This window comes from Hibiscus syriacus, unplaced genomic scaffold (assembly GCF_006381635.1).
Source record: "Hibiscus syriacus cultivar Baekdansim isolate YM2019G1 unplaced genomic scaffold, ASM638163v2 tig00110482_pilon, whole genome shotgun sequence".
NCBI classification, from domain to species: Eukaryota; Viridiplantae; Streptophyta; class Magnoliopsida; order Malvales; family Malvaceae; genus Hibiscus; species Hibiscus syriacus.
The window spans coordinates 1,048,798-1,069,065 of NW_024062758.1; the positions used below are offsets into that span (position 1 = coordinate 1,048,798).

The following is a 20,268-nucleotide window of genomic DNA, read 5'->3' on the forward strand; positions in this document are numbered from 1 at the left end:
CATAGGTTTAGGAGGATAATTTGTTAAAATTAGCACAAACTTAAAGGAACAATTAATTGGTAGACTTGAAACCTGTTGTGTTCCCAAAACCTTGGTGGAGAAGCTGGACGTAATCTTATTCTGACCATCTTTCAGATTCAACGAAGATATCTGCTCACTGTTGGGAACATTTGTCCTAATAAATTACTTTCGGGAAGATTCAATGTTTGTCGAAAGTTATACAAATACATAAAGATGAAACTATAAATTATAAAGGAGTATATACTTCGTAGATGATTTCATTGAATACAATGCAGATATATCTAAGCCTTTTAATACATCATAATAAGCGTGAGAGGGTTAATAACTTTCATAACAAACTGAGACCCACTGTCGTTTTTCCAGCTCACCAACCATATTCTTTGCCAGCTCACCGCTAATACTTCAATATGCTCTCTACTTCTTGTCGTTCTTTTTCCTCAACTTTAACACTAAAACGAAACAAAGGAAATTGAGATCGAGCTAAAGGTTTGGTAAAACCATCATCTACTTGATTTGTTGCAGGAACATAAGTTACTTGTAATGTGTTGTCGGCCACTTTTTTCACGAACAAAGTGCACGTCGAGCTCAACATGCTTTGAACGGGCATGGAACTCCAGATTGACGCTTATGGCAATCGCACTGGTGTTATCACTCCAAACTACTGGTGGTTCAACAGGAACAATACCCATGTCAGCAAGTAATGCCTTCAACCATACAATATCAGCCACAATATCTGCAATGCTAAGATATTCAGCCTCGGTGATTGATCGAGAGAGATTTTTATTTACGAGAACTCCACTAAGCTAGATTGTTTCCTAAGAAAACACATGAGCCAGAGGTAGAAACGACAGTCATTGTTGTCGCTTGCCCAGTCGGCATCTGCAAAAGCCACAATGTTAGACGCATAGTCGGAGGATTGGAACACCAACCCAAATTCCATCGTGCCTCTCAAGTAGCATAATATTCGTTTCACTGCAACCCAATGAAGTTCACATGGCCGATGCACATATTGAGTAGTCTTGTGAACACTGTAAGTTACGTATGGTCTGTTGGGAAATAAACCGAGTAACGAGTAATTTCCTTATAGCCAGATTAGTGAGAATACGAAATAAAAGCGGAAAAAATAATACCCGAAAATTGATAACGGAGTTCAGCCAATTGTGCTTACGTCTCCGGACTGCTGCAGATCTTTTACTAAAGAGAAAAAATTACAGGTGTTTACAAAACACACTTGAGAGAGAACTGGAAGATTTTGGGATGATTTTGAAGCTAAATGGGCTAGGGTATTTATAGCTAAAGCTTAAGGACTAATCTTTGAAAATACCCTAAAGAGCAATGGCTAAAGTGTAATTTACCCATCTCTAAAAAATCAACAAAACACAACCACCGAAATCGGTGCAATTAATCACCGAAAAATAGCAGACTTTCCTGACTTTTTTAATCTTTGGCCCTTAGTTGAATTCCCATTGTGTGGTGCCACCCCCTTTTATTGACTTTACTCTCAACAATCTCTCACTTGAAGACTGATTTTAATCTTTCTTCACACCTCGATCAAAGCAGCAACATTTCTGGCCTTGTTACTCTAGCATGTCAACTGAAGCTGAACACAACTTCAGTTTGTCCGTAGTCACCGTCTTTGTTAACATGTCTGCTGGATTTTGAGCTCTACTAATCTTTTCAAGTTTTAAAATCCCATCTTTCAGAAGAGACCGGATAAAATGATATCCCAATTGTATGTGCTTCGTTCTGGAATAAAAAGACGGATTCTTTGCTAGATGTATAGCACTTTGACTATCGCAGTACAAGACATTGTTCTCTTGTTTCTTGCCTAACTCTTCCAAGAAACTTTGGAGCCAACCCATCTCCTTGCTGGCTTCCGTAACAGCGACATATTATGCTTCAGTTGTGGAGAGAACAACTATCTTCTGTAGTTGAGAAACCCAACTCACTGCAGTACCTCATAGAGTATAGACATACCCTGTAGTGCTCCTTCTGATGTCAACATTTCCGGATAAGTCAGCATCTACATAGCCTGTCAGTATCGTATCTCCACCTTTGAAACAAAGTGCTTTGTTTTTGGTACCCCGCATATATCTGAGGATCCATTTGACTGCTTCCCAGTGTACTTTGCCCGGATTATTCATGTACCTGCTAACAGCTCCCACTGCATGAGCAATATCAGGTCTGGTACAAACCATGGCATACATCAGACTTCCAATTGCTGAGGCGTACGTCATCTTCACCATGTGTGCATGTTCTTCCTCCGTCTTTGGTGACTGTTCTTTGGAGAGTCTGAAATGAACACCTAAAGGTGTACTTACTGGTTTAGCATTTTGCATGTTGAACCTGGAGAGTACTTTGTTGATGTACTCAGCCTGTGATAACATCAAAGTCCCCGACTTTGTGTCTCTCTTGATCCTCATCCCAAGAATATGCTTTGCAGCGCCCAGATCCTTCATAGCAAACTGCTTCGACAATTTTTTCTTTAAGTTTATAATCTATTGCATGTCTGAGCCTGCAACGAGCATGTCATCAAAATACAACAATAAAATAATGAAGCTATTGTCGAACCTCTTGATGTAGCAACAATGATCTGCTTGGCATCTGGTAAAACCACTGCTACTCATGAAGCTATCGAACTTCTTGTACCGCTGTCTAGGAGCTTGTTTTAAACCATACAAGCTCTTCTTCAACCTGCATACCAGGTTTTTCTTGTCTACCTCTATGAAACCTTCTGGCTGCCTCATATAGATTTTTTCCTCCAAATCACCATGAAGGAAAGCTGTCTTTACATCTAATTGCTCAAGATGTAAATTCTCTGCAGCTATAATTTTCAACACCAGTCTGATTGTAGACAGTTTTACAACTGGAGAGAAAATTTCATTGTAGTCAATACCTTCCTTTTCTGAAAACCTTTGACAACCAATCTTGCTTTGTAGCGTTTGCTCCCATCGTGCTCTTCTTTGATCCTGTAGATCCACTTGTTATGGAGCGCTTTCTTACCTGGTGGTAATTCAGCTAATTCCCATGTCTGATTTGACATAAGCGAGTTCATCTCATCTTTCATGGAAGACTCCCACTTGACTGAATCCTCCGTTTGCATAGCTTCATCATAGCACTCTGGTTCACCATTGTTAGTCAGCAACAAGTAGTGCAAAGAAGGAGAATATCGTTGGGTTGGTTTAGGAATTCTAGAGGAGTGTCTTAGTTCCGGTGTGCCTGGTTCTTCTTGAACTGCTTCAGGACTGATCTGAACATCATTTCCAGAAATCTCCTCGAACTCAGCAAATTCCTTTGTATCAGCTTTGGTATTGGAGCTGCTTGATTCTACAGTTGACATATCTTTGTACATCACATTCTCATTGAAAATGACATCTCTGCTTCTGATGATCTTCCGATTTTCATAGTCCCAAAACCGATAACCGAAATCATCATCGCCATAACCAACAAAAACACATTTGTTGGACTTAGCATCAAGTTTACTTCTTTCAGCAAAGTCTATGTGTACATAAGAAATACAACCAAACACTCTTAAGTGTGAAAGGCTTATTTCTTTCTTGATCCAAACTTCCTCTGGTATTCTGCCATCCAAAGGAACTGAGGGCCCACGGTTGATCAGGTAAATTGCAGTGTTGATAGCTTCAGCCCATAGAAATTTGGGTAATCTGGCATGTATCCTCATGCTTCTGGCACGTTCATTCAGAGTTCTGTTCATGCGCTCTGCTACGCCATTCTGCTGCGGTGTCATAGGAACTGTTGTCTCTATCTTGATCCCATTGTTTGCGCAGAAACCTCTGAATATCCTATTTTTGTACTCTCCTCTATTGTCAGACCTCAACCGCTTGACTTTCAAACCAATCTTATTTTCCACCATGGCCTTCCATTTTCTGAAGGTATCAAAGACTTCTGATTTATTCTTCAGAAAATAAACCCACACCTTCCTTGTAGAATCATCGATGAAGGTGACATAATATAATGAGCCTGCAAGAGATGGAACTGGAGATGGTACCCATACATCAGTATGAACCAACTCTAACTTTTCAGCCTTGGGTGTCTTACCAATCTTTGCAAAGCTGACTTTCTTTTGTTTGCCAAAAATGCAATCCTCGCATAGTCCGACATCTACATTCTTTAGATCCGGCAGCTTCCCTTTTGACGAAAGTGTCTTCATCCATTTCTCGCTCATATGGCCAAGTCTTTGGTGACATAGGTTTGATTTTCCATCAACATCTGTTGCAGCAATGATATTCTCTAAATTTGAGGTTACATAGAGAGTACCAGTCTTCTTACCACGAGTAATGACGAGTGCTCCTTTGGTAATCTTCTATTCACAGCATGAAAAGGTTGTGCTATATCCTTCTCCATCAAGCTGTCCTACAGAAATCAAATTCCTTTTGAGGCTAGGAATATGTCTCACTCCTGTCAGCTTCCAAGTGGTCTGATTTGGCAGCTTTAGTCGGATGTCTCCTTTTCTGACGATCTTCAAGGTTTCATCATCAGCTAGATGAACCTTCCCAAAATCACCACTGACATAGTTCTCCATGATTTCTCATCATCATCGGACTGTTGACGCTTAAAATCATGGCATCACCTGTCTCCTCTGTCATGTTTGCAGATTCCTGTGCGCCGGTATCTTTCTTCAGTGCTCGGCAATCCCATTTAAGGTAACCCTTCTTGCCATAATTATAACAGGTAAAATCTTTCTTTCCCGTTCTTGATTTTCCCCGTCTGGATTTCGATCTGCCACAATTTGAATTTCTTTATGAAGTTCTTCATCTGGACTCCGTGTGCAAGGCTGAGGAGGTTGATGCTTCACTCGATTCTCTCCGTCGAATTTCTTCACTTAATATCAGATCTCGAACATCGTCGAATTTTAATTTGTTGTTTCCCGACGAGTTGCTGACTGTTGTAACAGTAGCATTTCAACTGTCTGGTAGAGATGATAAGAGAATTAAAGCTCGAACTTCATCATCGAATTCAATTTCCACGGAACTCAACTGGGTTGTGATAGTGTTAAGTTCATTTAGGTGTTGAGCCATTGATGCCCCTTCCGCCATCCGCAAATTGAATAATCACCTCATCAAGTGAACTTTGTTTGAGGCTGATGGCTTCTCATACATACAGGAGAGAGCCGCCATAAAACCCGCCGTGGTCTTTTTCTTTGCTATGTTGAAAGCAACATTGCGGGATAACGTCAGTCGGATAACTCCGAGGGCTTGTCTATCGAGAAGAGCACAGTCTTCATTCTTCATGCCCTCTGGTTGCTTTCCTGAGAGGGGTTGATATAGATTTTTCTGGTACAGAAAATCTTCAATCTGTATCTTCCAAAAGCCAAAGTCCGCACCATCGAACTTTTCAATTTTCACATTCCCTTCGTCTGCAGCCATCACTCCCACTCGAATCTGGATTCGTTTGGATCGTTTTTGACAATTCTTGCGAACTACCGTGTATTAGAACACCTCCGTCGATAAATTCGTATTGCCGACAAAATTTCACTATTCACGTGAATAGTAATGAATAGTAACCTCGCAAAAAATTGACAAAACTTACAACCAAAAGCTCTGATTACCAGTTGTTGGGAAATAAACCGAATAACGAGTAATTTCCTTATAGCCAGATTAGTGAGAATATGAAATAAAAGCGAAAAAATTATACCCGAAAATTGATAACGGAGTTCAGCCAATTGTGCTTACTTCTCCGGACTGCTGCAGATCTTTTACTAAAGAGAAAAAATTACAGGTGTTTACAAAACACACTTGAGAGAGAACTGGAAGATTTTGGGATGATTTTGAAGCTAAATGGGCTAGGATATTTATAGCTAAAGCTTAAGGATTAATCTTTGAAAATACCCTAAAGAGCAATAGCTAAAGTACCCATCTCCAAAAAATAACAAAACACAGCCACCGAAATCGGTGCAATTAATCACCGAAAAATAGCAGACTTTCCTGACTTTTTTAATCTTTGGCCCTTTGTTGAATTCCCATTGTGTGGTGCCGCCCCCTTTTATTGACTTTACTCTCAACATAGTCATGTATGAGTTAAGTATAGCAAGGCTCCAACCATGCTTCTATATTCTTGATCATTATTTAACGATTTCCCATCATCCAAGGTCAATTTTGGCGATACTACCATTGGCGTTGGTACTGGCTTAGCATTATTCATGTTGGTTCTATAAAATGTAATTAAATTATTAATAATTATTGATGATAATATTTGAATTGTAACGATTAAAGACCATTTACCTTTTTTATTATGGATAAAGAGTCGTAATCAATAATTTATAGTAGTGTTACAGATAATTCAAATCGTTTGATTTAAAAGAAGAAAATTAAAAATGATAATGATGATGATGAGAAGCCATATGATCTCAAAATCTCCTTTGTATTGACAGAGGAGGTTTTAAGTAACCTCTAGTGCTCATATCAAAATTATGATCATAATAATTACATATAAATTGGCAGACTAAACGAATATTATTATTTGCCAATACATCAAAACATGAGACTTCAAAATCTACTATTGACGAAAGATATACTTGAAAGTATCCTCTTAAAATTAATTGTGGAGGAAATTCAAAAAATAAAATAAAATAAAATCAAAATTAAGATTAAGATTTCAATTCAATAATCAACTACAATTTAACACTTAAGCATAGTAGAGGACCGAAGCGTAACATGTATTTTTTTTAAAAAAAAATAGGGATTGTGACTAATATTGATTAGATTTAATGATAAAATATGTAAGAAATAGAATGGTTGGGAATTAAATATTGAAGAGTTGAACAACAACTAGTTGACCTACTGGGATGAGATACTAGGTTCCTTAAGCAAATGTAAGAAATTATGACGTTTGCAAATGAAGCAAATTGGGTTGGGAGGGTCTCCTCATCTCTACAATACTCGATCCGAATTAGTTGATTAATAAATCGGAAATCGGTGATTATACTAAAAAAATATATAAAAGGGTTGATCCACTACACCATCACCATTTGGCTTTTTTGGTCCATTATGGCAGCCCAAATTTTTTTAGGGAATTATAACAGTTTGACTTTTAATTTGAGATTTACAACATTTGTTACGGTACATAGATTTTGTCACATAAAAAATATTTTTTTCAAACTTTTACCCTTGATGTAATAAAAATTAATAAAAAATTTATATTTTATTGGTGACAAATTTCAATAAAAAAAATATTATTTAGATAAATTTATCATCTAGATATGACGAGTTCGATAAATACTATAACAAATGTCATCGATACCAAATTAAATGTGCATATGCCCTAGAACCCTAATTTTTTTTTTAAGTGCGGTATTGGACCGATTTCGTCCCACCATCATAGCCTGCCGGAAAAGAAAAGGTAGACGGCATGTCGCATGCTTTTAAGCCCAAACTAGAAAGCCCTTGCATAATACTACAAAAATAAAAACGAATAAAATAGAAAACGGCGCCGCATTAGCTTCAACATTTAAGCCCACTTCCGCTATACTAGCCTCCTCAGCCACTGTTTGCTCATTTTCATCCGTCTTCTTCAGCTGCATCTTCACCCAAATCTGTCCTTGAAAAGCTGAAAACCTTAGGGAAAGGAAAAATGAATATCCTCCGCAACGCAATCAAATCGCGCGTTTCGGTTCTAACGGTCAAGCCAACCCACGCCTTACCTTCATTCCTCCGCGAATCGCCAAGACGGTTCTCCACCGAATCGAATCAGCGACAACCGCCGTCACCCGAAGCTTCCGTCGATGCATTTATCGATTCCGCTAGCAAAGGTTAATCCCTTAAACACCTTTTCGTTTGTTATTTGTAGAGTTTAGGGTGTACGGTTTATGAAAAATCTTTTTTATTTTTTTTAATATTTTCCCTGAAATATATTACCCTTTTAAAACACATTTTAGGTTTTGTTTATGGGAAGCTCTTTGGAGCGACGAAGTATACAATGAAGAGCGATATAATCAGCTTGCTTGAAGGGTGTAATCTAACGCCCGATGATATTAAAGTCAGCTACAACCGCAACTTTTTCCCTGTTGCAATGTAAACAAACTTCTTTGTTTATTTTATCTGCTTATTTTGTGTTAAATGTTTAAAATTTATTCAAGATTACATATTGGAAACTGGGTTTTCTTTATACATTTCTTAAAAGTAATTATTGAAAATTAATGTCGGAGTTTTCTTTGTTTGAAATTAGGATGTTGCGGTTCCCATCACCTAGTGCATTTAGTAATGCAACAAGGACAATCCGGAAGTTTGATCGGCTATACCGATTGGATAGGGTAAGTTCAGTTTTATTGTAAATCAATCTAAAAGGGTTTGATTGATAATCTTGGATTTGAAAATTTTTTATTTAACAGGCTAATGCTGGTGACTGGGACATAGTTACACCATACAATGGGAAAACTGTAAGTTGAACAAACATGTTTTATAGTACTTTTTATTGTTCAGTTGATTGGAATTTCGACATTTTGAGAAACTGCATTATCATGTTATTAGCTATATGCATAGTCAGTTTCGATAAGTGAACTTAGTCATAGGACAACATGAACTATTATATATATATTATATTGGTATAGTTGAAGTTATGAATGGACTTTACTGTGGAAGGCATTCTTGATCATCTTGTCGGTTTTTACAACTAGTAATGACATGCAAGATTCATCACTTTTGTAATGAAATTTCCATTTACTACATTGGACCTTCAGGTTTATATTTATTTTGACCTGTGTTTGTTTAAGATTTTTGGGAGAGGTTCAACCTTAATCATTTAAGAGCCTTCTCCGGCAAGTTTCCATCATTGGGTATATACAATATCCATCAATTTTCAACTTGAAACATTTTTATGGCATTTTTAAGACTTTTGGCTTACTTAGCAAGGCTCTAATCTTATATGAGTTTGCCTAAAATTTTCAGGTGGTGCTGCAAGGACTTCCCCGGAGTGTGGGTTTTGAAGATATAGAGCGCTTCCTTTCCGGTTGTGACTATGACTCATCCTCAGTCCAATCTTTTACATTGACTAGACCTGGATCTACCAACGTTTTCAGATTAACAACTGTGCAATTCCCCTCCCATATCCAAGCAATGAGTGCATGCATTAGCAAAAACAGAAAAGTATGTCTCAATAATCAAGTCTCAGTCCGAGTTCTTTACTAAAAATCTGATCGTTTTGGGATATCGCATTTAGATTGACCACCAGAATGGCAGGCTTCATGATTCAAACTGAACTATGTGATATTTTTGCCCGTTTGATAATTATGAGACGCATTGAACTTGTTTATATATTTGCGTGGATAATTACTCTCAAGTGCTAGACTTTTTATTTGTTTGTTACTGAAATGATATTAGTAGGAAATAATGAAAGATTGTACTTATCTCGTTTTGTTGCTTGCTTTATAACTTCTGCCATTTTAACTATTTTATGGTAAAGGATTAATTTGGGTTTTTTTGTATAACCATCAATATCCAATCTATTGATCGATTAATCTGGATAGGGTATTACATGGGCAAAGACGATCCTCCGAATCCAGTAATTTGAGTTTGTATTGAAACATGGATCATACATCTTCAAAAGTATAGACAACCATGAGTTCATTACCTTCTGTATCAAATTGAGTTAATCCTATAGCAACAAAAAGAGGACATTAATCTTAAGTAATGAAAAGCCTGAAAAAGCATACTTGAATGATATTCAAAATTAAATCTGATTCCATTGAAGAAGTTGAATTGTTCAAAAGAAAGCATCATCGACCTCTTCCTCGTACATTTCTGGCACATAGCCTAATAGTCTCATATGGTCTACCATGCAACTCAAAACATCAAGAATTGCACTCACCTTAGTATTCGACTCATCTTCTGCTATAAACCTAAATAGTTCATTCTTAACTTCGATCCAGCTATATCAAGGATTGGTTTTCAGCCCTTTATCTTTCATCACTTTACGTACTCTAGCTACCTGATTCCATCGTTTCACACTAGCATATAAACTCACCGATTGAACATGAGTCGCCGCACTACCAGGTTCTAAAAGTAGCCTGCTCTCGGCAGCCTTTATCCCGATCCACCAGATGTTCCCATGAAGCCTGCTAGAAGAAAGCAAACAACTCCATATAACAGCATTTGGACGAATAGACATCTTTAGAATAAAATCTAGAGCCTCTTGTAATAATCCAGCTCGGCTGAGGAGATGAACAACGCATGAATAATGATCCAGTGTAGGCTCGACACCGTGTACGATCATCTAGCCAAAACAAGCACAACCTTGTTTGACAAGACCGGCGTGGCGGCAGGAAGAGACGAAGATGGTTTTGCGGGAAGTGGAAGGGGCTGGTTTCGAGGATATAATGTCTCTGATTCTCAATGCTTTGTTTAATTTCTTGCTTGTAGGATTCAGTTTTAGTTTGTGAGAAGAGAAAAAATTCGATTGAAATAGAAAGAATAGAAGAGGTTTCCAAGTGAAGCATGGATTCCTTTGGATAACTGATTTAAACGTATTCATGGCTGAAACCAATCCAGAGTTTTCAACAACTGATGTCTGTCGGGTATGTTGACTAGCACCGAAAGGTGCCTAAATTAATGCACCGAAAGGTGCATGGCCCCTTTTGTTGAAAATATAAAAAATGAGATAATTCAATTTAGTCACTAAATTTTAGGGTATTTACAAATTAGTCCTTAGGTTTCAACTATAAATATCCTAGCTCATTTAGCTTCAAAACCATCCCAAAGCATTCTAGCTTTCTTCCAATACTAGAGAGATTTTAGAGAGTTTCTTGAGAGTTGTTTTCTCCTTTTTATCTAGAGAGAATTATCATTGTTTTTTCCTTGGTAGATCGAGAGAGGTTTTAATTCCTATTTTCTCATAGTGAAATTCTTCTACCGTTGCCCGTGGTTTTTACCCTAAATATTTTAGGGGTTTTCCACGTAAATTTTGTGTCTCTTTTATCTTCATTTTTTTATTTTCTCAAATTATCAGTTGCGATTTTGCTCTATCCGATAGCCGTCTTACGAAACAATTGGTATCCGAGCCAGATTAGAGTGTGTAATATCTACTTATTGTCTTTGTGGTTGCCACCAAAAAGTGGATCCTCCAACATAAGAAAGTAAGAAGTTATTACCCATTCTTTGAAGGTTTCAGAGAACTATTCACGATAGTGAAATAGTGGGAGCTATCCGAAACTATGGCAACGAAATTTGATATTGAAAAGTTCAATGGGAGAAATTTCTCATTGTGGAAATTAAAGATGAAGGCCATCCTGAGGAAAGACGGGTGTCTAGCGGCTATCAGTGAAAGGCCGGTGGATTTTGCAGATGACATCAAATGGAACGAGATGGACGGGAATGCTATGACAAACTTTCATCTAGCATTAGCAGATGAAGTATTGTCAAGCATCGAGGAGAAGAAGACAGCTAAGGAGATATGGGATCATCTCACCAAATTGTACGAGGCCACTTCGTTGCACAATAAAATTTTCCTTAAAAGGAAATTGTACACTCTCCGTATGCCAGAATCTACTTCAGTGACAGAGCACTTAAATACACTGAACACCTTATTTTCTCAGCCTACATCCTTAAGCTGTAAAATAGGAGAACAAGAACGTGCTGAACTTCTACTTCAAAGTCTACCGGATTCATACGATTAACTCATCATCAACTTGACAAACAGTAATGTCACCAGTTTAGTCTTCGATGATGTTGCAGCTGTTGTTCTACAAGAATAAAATCGGTGCAAGAACAAGGAAGACAGACAAGTAAATCTGCAACAAGCAGAAGCGTTGACAACGATGACAACGATGAGAGGAAGATCAACAGAACGTGGCCAAAGCAGCAGTCACAAACATGGTAGATCGAAGTCGAGGAGAAAGAAGAATTTAAAGTGTTACAACTGTGGAAAGAAGGGTCACTTGAAGAAGGATTGTTGGAGTCTAAATAAAAACTCCAATCTACAATTCAATACCGCAAACACTTCAGATGATGGAGATGCTCTATGTTGTGAAGCATCAACCACCGTAGAAGGAAGAAAACGATTTGCAGATATATGGCTCATTGATTCGGGAGCAACATATCACATGACCTCAAGAAGAGAATTGTTCCATCATTATGAACCTGTCTCAGGAGGATCTGTTTATAGTTGCAATGATCATGCCTTAGAGATCGTTGGCGTGGGAACCATCAAATTGAAGATGTATGACGGAACAATCAAAGTTGTTCGAGATGTGCGGCACGTGAAAGGCCTGAAGAAAAATTTATTATCCTACGGATTGTTGGATAATAATGCTAACAAGATTGAAACACAAAAATGAATCATGAAGGTGTTTTGTGGAGCGCTTGTGGTGCTGAAAGGCGAAAAGATAGCAGCAAACTTGTACATGCTAAAAGGAGAAACTTTGCTAGAAGCAGAAGCCTCTGTTGCCTCATGTAGTTAATATTCTGCAATGCTATGGCATCAGAAACTTGGACACATGTCAGAACAAGGAATAAAAGTCCTTGTGGAGCAAAAACTACTTCCAGACTTAACAAAGGTATCGCTTACTTTGTGTGAGCACTGCATAACAAGTAAGCAGCACCGGTTGAAATTCAACACATCAAATTCTAGAGGCAAAAATGTTCTAGAATTGGTTCACTCTGATGTATGGCAAGCACCGGTTACATCCCTAGGCGGAGCAAAATATTTTGTCTCATTTATTGATGACTACTCTAGGAGATGTTGGGTGTACCATATTAAGAAGAAGTCAGATGTGTTTTCAACTTTCAAAAACTTCAAAGCACGGGTGGAACTTGATTATGGAAATAAGATCAAGTGTTTCAGAACAGATAATGGAGGAAAATATACAAGTGAAGAATTTGATGACTTTTGCAGGAAAGAAGGCATCAAAAGACAGTTCATAGTGGCGAACACTCCTCAACAAAATGGAGTGGCAGAGCGGATGAACAGAACCTTGTTAGAAAGAACAAGAGCAATGTTGAGGGATGCAGGCCTAGAAAAATCATTCTGGGCAGAAGCAGTCAATACCGCCTGTTATTTGGTGAATCGAGCTCCATCAACTGCAATAGAGCTGAAGACACCAATGGAGATGTGGACTGGTAAACCAGCTGATTATTCAAACCTCCATGTATTTGGAAGCATTGTGTACGTGATGTACAACCCCCAAGAAATTTCAAAGCTAGATCCAAAATCCAGGAAATGCAAATTCTTGGGGATGGTGTAAAGGGGTATCGCTTGTAGGATCCCACTGCCCGTAAAGTGATCATTAGCAGGGATGTTATCTTTGTTGAAGATAAGCTACAAAGAAAAGAAGACGATGCTAGCGCTGAAAAGTCAAAGACTACTCATATACATGTGGAAAAGGAGGTTGAACAAGGAGATTCTTCTGAAGCTGAACCAGCTCATGATGAACAAGAACTAGAGAGTTCTGAAGCTCCAATAACTCGTCAATCAGATCGTGTGAGAAGACGTCCCAATTGGCACTCAGATTATGTTATAGAAGGTAATATTGCATACTGCCTTTTAACAGAGGACGGTGAGCCATCAACATACCAGGAGGCAATAAACAGCTCAGATGCTTCATTATGGATGATGGCGATGCAAGAAGAAATCGAAGCCCTTCATAAAAATAATAAATGGGACATTGTGCCACTACCACAAGGAAGGAAGCCAATTGGTAACAAATAGGTCTTCAAAATCAAGCGAAATGGTGACGATCAAGTGGAGAGGTATCGTGCAAGATTGGTGGTCAAAGGATATGCTCAAAAAGAAGGTATTGATTTCAATGAAATTTTTTCTCCTGTGGTTCGATTAACAACAGTTCGAGTACTCTTGGCAATGTGTGCTACATTGAACTTACATCTAGAGCAGCTAGATGTTAAAACAGCTTTTCTTCATGGAAATCTTGAAGAAAAGATTTATATGCTCCAGCCTGAAGGTTTTGAAGAAAAAGAAAAGAAGAACTTGGTTTGCAGGTTGAACAAATCTCTGTACGGTCTAAAGCAGGCGCCGAGGTGTTGGTATAAGAGATTTGATTCCTTCATTATGTGCCTTGGATACAACAGACTTAATGCAGACCCTTGTGCTTATTTCAAGAGGTCTGGTGATAACGATTTTGTTATATTGCTGTTGTATGTGGATGACATGTTGGTTGCAGGACCCAACAAAGATCATATTGAAGAATTAAAGGCACAACTGGCTAGGGAATTTGAAATGAAGGACTTGGGATCAGCAAACAAGATTCTAGGGATGCAAATTCACCGAGACAGAAGTAATAGGAAGATTTGGCTTTCACAAAAGAATTACTTGAGGAAGATCTTGTCACGATTCAACATGCAAGATTGTAAGCCAATTTCTACCCCTCTTCCTATTAACTTCAGATTATCCTCCAGTATGAGTCCTAGCAGTGAAGAAGAGAGGATGGAGATGTCTCGAGTACCGTATGCATCAGCAGTGGGAAGTTTAATGTTCTCTATGATATGCACAAGACCAGACATTGCACAAGCAGTGGGAGTGGTTAGTCGGTACATGGCAAATCCAGGCAAAGAGCATTGGAATATTGTAAAGAGGATCCTAAGATACATCAAAGGGACCTCAAATGTTGCATTATGTTACGGAGGATCAAACTTACTAATAAATGGGTATGTCGATTCTGACTATGTAGGAGATTTGGATAAAAGCAGATCTACTACAGGATATGTGTTCAAAGTTGCTGGTGGAGCTGTAAGCTGGGTTTCAAAATTACAGTCAGTTGTGGCTACATCCATAACAGAGGCAGAATATGTAGCAGCTACATAAGCCAGTAAAGAAGCAATTTGGTTGAAAATGCTATTGGAGGAGCTTGGGCACAATCAAGAGTTTGTCTCTCTGTTTTGTGACAGTCAAAGTGCCTTGTATCTAGCAAGGAATCCAACATTTCATTCAAGGACAAAGCACATACGAGTTCAATACCATTTCATTCGTGAAAAGGTGGAAGAAGGGACGGTAGATATGCAGAAGATCCATACCAAAGACAATATAGCAGATTTCATGACGAAGGCAATCAACGCTGATAAATTTAGCTGGTGTCGATCCTCTTGTGGCCTGACAGAAACGTAAGCAACATGATGGTACAAGGTAGAAAGAATGGTGTGAATATATGATTGTTCCAATCAAATCTTCAAGTGGGAGATTGTTGACTAGCACCGAAAGGTGCCTAAATTAATGCACCGAAAGGTGCATGGCCCCTTTTGTTGAAAATATAAAAAATGGGATAATTCAATTTAGTCACTAAATTTTAGGGTATTTACAAATTAGTCCTTAGGTTTCAACTATAAATATCCTAGCTCATTTAGCTTCAAAACCATCCCAAAGCATTCTAGCTTTCTTCCAATACTAGAGAGATTTTAGAGAGTTTCTTGAGAGTTGTTTTCTCCTTTTTATCTAGAGAGAATTATCATTGTTTTCTCCTTGGTAGATCGAGAGAGGTTGTAATTCCTATTTTCTCATAGTGAAATTCTTCTACCGTTGCCCGTGGTTTTTACCCTAAATATTTTAGGGGTTTTCCACGTAAATTTTGTGTCTCTTTTATCTTCATTTTTTTATTTTCTCAAATTATCAGTTGCGATTTTGCTCTATCCGATAGTCGTCTTACGAAACAGGATAAACAACCAATGTGGTCTAATTATGACTGAACCCGACTCGACCTGATGGATTGGAAATTTAATCCGATTTGATTCTTAAATATAATTAATTTAGACCCAAATTGATCTAATACCTGCAAGATTTGTAACCAAAAATCACTCCCTTAATTTGAAGATTCATAATCCAATAACGGTTCAATCCACAAACGCTTTGTTTTGAGTTGTACATATTTTTTTCAACTAAAGAATAAGGATTAAATGTAACGTTGTACCGTAAAGTATATCATTTGTATCGAATTGCTTATTAAAGTATTTTTTCCGGGATAATTTGTCTTGTGAAGTCTAAATTATTATCTCGTTTGCTTCAAACTGTTAACTCCGTTAAAAATAAAATTTGATGACCAATTAAAATACGTCATATCACCTCTTAATTTTTATTTTCTTTATCTAAATAAATAAATATCAATTAATAAAATAAAATAAACAATATACGAAAATTACTCCTCCTCTCTTCCCCGACCTCACCTTCACCCTAACACCACCCTTTTCCCCAACTCCAACACCTATGTTTTCCCTTTCTCCATTGTGTACCAAATCCCTCTCTAGCATTCAAGCCAAAAAATAATAATTCAGACTACAAAAGAGATGTATTTAGCTACAATGGAGGTGGCTATGTATGGTGCAAAAAGCTGTAACATAGATTCACGGGACTCATCTTTGCCTTTGTTGAAAAAGTAGGATCGTACTCGATTTCATCTTCTTCTCTATCTCCAAGGCACCACTAACGACCTGATTGAGTTGTCCATTTCTTGAATCGATGTACTGCGAGTCTCGATGCAGCAATGGGGTGGCTGCATCCCTCACGAGAGAGAGGACTGTGATATTTAGTGGGCAATCGGCTTCCACCATAAAGTGTTCTCAGCTTTTCACGATGGCTTACCGCTACAACTTCTCAGTGAAGCAACTGAATCAAATCTTGTTTACCATGTTTGTTGAGGTTTAAGGCCACCGTTTATCCTTCATTTACCGTCAAACTAGATCATATTCTTTGCTAATCAACATGAACGCCAGATTTTATGTTAAAGAGAACTTGAAAATTTTAAATTTTAAATTTTAAAGAGAGTGTATTTGAACTTATAAAATTTCAGAAGAACGAAAACATATTTTTAATAGAAAATACATAGAAAAAAAATAAAATATGTAATAATTTTAAATTTTCAAGAGGTGATTGTCCCCGTCGGACCCTTAGTCCATCTCTGTCTAACATGAAAATTCAACACAATCAATTAAACCGAATTCATCACACCTTTCTCCCAAAATATCTCTCTCACATTTTTCTCTCTTATCTATTCCATTACGATTATTATGACGGGATTACTAAGGCATGATCGAAAACATATATTAAATTATTGACGGATAAATCCATATGTAACTTTTATTTATTTATTTATTTTGAATAATTTATTTATTTATTCATTTATTTTGAATGATTTATTTATTTATTTTGAATAATTTATTTATTTGTTTGAAGGGGTATGTCGTTAACATATTATATCAACTGTTTCACGAACCCTCATAAAGATATTCTTCCGTATTTACACGAAGTTGGTTTTGGTTACGTTGGCACTATAATTGGTGGTACGAAGTTGCATCCCCTATTGATAAACACATTGCTAGAATGGTGGAGACCGGAGACTCACACATTTCATTTTCCTCATGGGGAAACGACTATTACCCTTGAAAATTTTGCATTCCATCTTGGGTTGCCTGTTGACGGAACAACTATTATTGATATTGTTCATGGGTATTGGGTCAGCTTGTGTGAGGAACTGCTCGGACTTAAACTGACAGATAGCGATATAGATAGAGGGAAGATCAAGATCAAATTTTTGGACGACAATTTTACACTGCTACTCGACAATGTTACTCTAGTAATTAAGGATGTAAATTTAAAATATAGGTTTATTTATTTTTATTTTTTATTTATAACATTAAACTTTTATTTTAGTGTATATTATTGTAATTTTTTACGATAATTTTTTAATTTATTCTCACCATTTTTGTTTTGCAACGACTTGCTCGTGCTCATATTTTACAAGTTATTGGGGAATCTTGATGCCATATAAATCTCGGAACAAAGTGCATCTGATGTGGTTGCATTATCTACACGTTTTGTGGGACTCTAAATATAATAGTTGGGATCAACAATATTGGCCTTTTTGTTCTGTGAGCTATGTAAAGATGTTGAACCAGACATACAAGTTATTGGAGGGTGTTTGATGTTGTTATAATCGTGGCTTGGTTGAGATTGTAGTTTTTATAGTTGATTCCTACACACCCGAACCCATTGAATTTCCACTACTTCGAAGGTAATTAAAAATAAATTATGTTTATATATTTAGATTATTATATGTTTTTAGAGTTTTACAAATAATTATATTTTGTTATATCAATGATAGGTGGATTGGTACACTAACTCACACCCACCTATTAAGAACTCTGTTTGATTTTAGATTGTTGATCAATAAGATGACAAACGAGGTAATAATTGTAATCGATTTCATTTTTTTGTAATTTAAAAATTATTTCTTTAATTTGAGTTTATCTAACTCAGTTTTTAAAAAATTGTAATTCGTGTGGACATCGTACAATAATGATGCAATTAGATCGTGTACTCTGACTGAAATAGGTCTCAATTCGGACGTTTGGATGTTGATGGTCCCGTTAATAGTCTATGAGACAGTTCAGTGGCATCCTACCGATCGCGTGGTACGACAATTTAACTTTGCCAAAACGATTTCACTACCACCAGCAGACTTTGACGTGTTGCATTACGTAACGTAATAGGGGGAAACAGATGTTAATTGGGAGATGCATCATGCGGAATGGGTGACACACTGGCTGACGAGATTAAATACTCGGCCAGTTGTCAACCCATCTTCGACTATAATGTTTCAAATGATTACATGTGGTACGAACTGTTGAAAACTTTTTGATATTTCGATATAACAAATTAAGTTAAATGAATTTTAAGATTTTCCAAAATGATTTTCTAAGTATATTCGATATAATTATTCGAATATAAAAACATTACTCCAAATATTTCAAAAATCATTTTTAATCCTTACTTAAGTGTAAAATTAAGTTTTAATCTTAAAACAATTTCAAAATAATCTTTCAAAGTATTTCGAACCATTTCAAAGTCAAAAATTCCAGATTGCTCAGAGGGAACCGATTCCCCCCCAAGGGGGTACCGATTCCCCCCTGAATGATTTGGCTCCGAGATTTCCAGAATGCTCGGAGGGAACCGATTCCCCCATAGGGGGTACCGATTCCCCCCTGTTCAACGGTCGAAATATTTGAATTTTACACTTAGGGAACCGATTCCCCATAGGGGGTACCGATTCCCCCCACGCTCCAAACTGTTTTATTAATTGTTTTCACACTGATCTTCACTAATCATCCCCAACGTTCAGAAGTGATTCAAGGTGTATTTAAACAAGTTCTGAAGCCATTGATCAACAAGAAATCATAGAGAAACAAGAGAGAAAGCATCAAACACCAAGTTTGTGCAAATCAAGCCAATTTTCCTTTCAATATTCATTTTGCTTTCAAGAACACCATTTGTGCTCATTTGTAATTATCTTTGAGTGTTCTTTTCTTGTTCTAGAATTGTGCAAACATCTTACCTTGTGAGGTTTTCCTTGTAAGTTTGCAAATTTGTAATCTTCTCTTTGGGAAAAGAGTGTTCTCAAGAATTGGGGTATATTCTTGAGGGTGTTGTAAGGTTATCTCTTTGGCCTCAAAAGAAAGAAAAAATTAGTGAATTTGTTGGAAAATCCTTAGTGTGGATAGCTAAGGTAGTGGACGTAGACTTTGATTGAGAAAGTCGAACCACTCTAAATCGCTGTGCAAATCTTTTCAATTTTCTGCAAAAGCTTCCACCGAATTTTTAATTTCCAATTCACCCCCCTCTTGGCTAATTCCGTCGATCGATTAACTCAACAATTGGCATCAGAGCCTAACTCATTTGAAGGTTTAATCGCCTCTTGAGTTGATTCGGGAAGAGTTATATCGATTATCAAAGTCATCAATGGCCTCTGCTTCAAACTTCGACTCCGGTCTCGATTCGATGCCCGTCAACAAGCCTCCTTTCTTCAATGGAGCTAACTATGCCTATTGGAAGAATAGAATGATGTACTTCATTCAAGCAAGTGACATGGGAGCATGGAATGCTGTAGAAGAAGGATACATCAAACCTCTCACTCATCCAAGGTTGTGGAGTGAATGAGAGACAAGAATGTTCCAGCTCAACTCCAAAGCCATCCATATCATTTTTTGTGCTCTTGGACTAGATGAATATGGAGGAGTTTCATCGTGTACAACCGCCAAAGAAATATGGGACAAACTTCAAGTCACTCATGAAGGTACCGATGAGGTAAAGAAATCTAAAATTAGTATTCTAACGCATAGCTATAAAAATTTCAGGATGAAACCAAATGAAGATATCAAAGCTATGACGGATATATTTTCAACGATTGTCAATGGTCTCAAATCATATGGAGAGATCATTTCAAATGAAAAGCTTGTGAGGAAGTTAGTCTACTCCCTCCCAAAATCGTGGCAATCAAAGAAGACGGCAATCATCGAGTCTAAG

General features: G+C 37.3%; 1 protein-coding gene across 1 annotated transcript; it reads left to right on the top strand.

Annotated features, from left to right (window-relative positions):
• The first annotated feature begins 7,525 nt into the window (after nt 1-7,525).
• Nucleotides 7,526-9,395, top strand: LOC120128703. Its single transcript, XM_039146334.1, has 5 exons — nt 7,526-7,789; nt 7,916-8,051; nt 8,206-8,290; nt 8,369-8,416; nt 8,925-9,395. Exons 1-5 carry the CDS (start codon nt 7,612-7,614, stop codon nt 9,162-9,164), a joined length of 687 nt encoding a protein of 228 aa, XP_039002265.1. The 5' UTR covers nt 7,526-7,611; the 3' UTR covers nt 9,165-9,395.
• The last annotated feature ends 10,873 nt before the right edge of the window (nt 9,396-20,268 follow it).

Coding starts and splice junctions, on each gene's coding strand:
- LOC120128703 (XM_039146334.1), top strand. CDS start 7,612: ATGAATATCCTCCGCAACGCAATCAAATCGCGCGTTTCGGTTCTAACG. Junction 7,790..7,915: donor TATCGATTCCGCTAGCAAAG/GTTAATCCCTTA, acceptor AACACATTTTAG/GTTTTGTTTATGGGAAGCTC. Junction 8,052..8,205: donor AACTTTTTCCCTGTTGCAAT/GTAAACAAACTT, acceptor GTTTGAAATTAG/GATGTTGCGGTTCCCATCAC.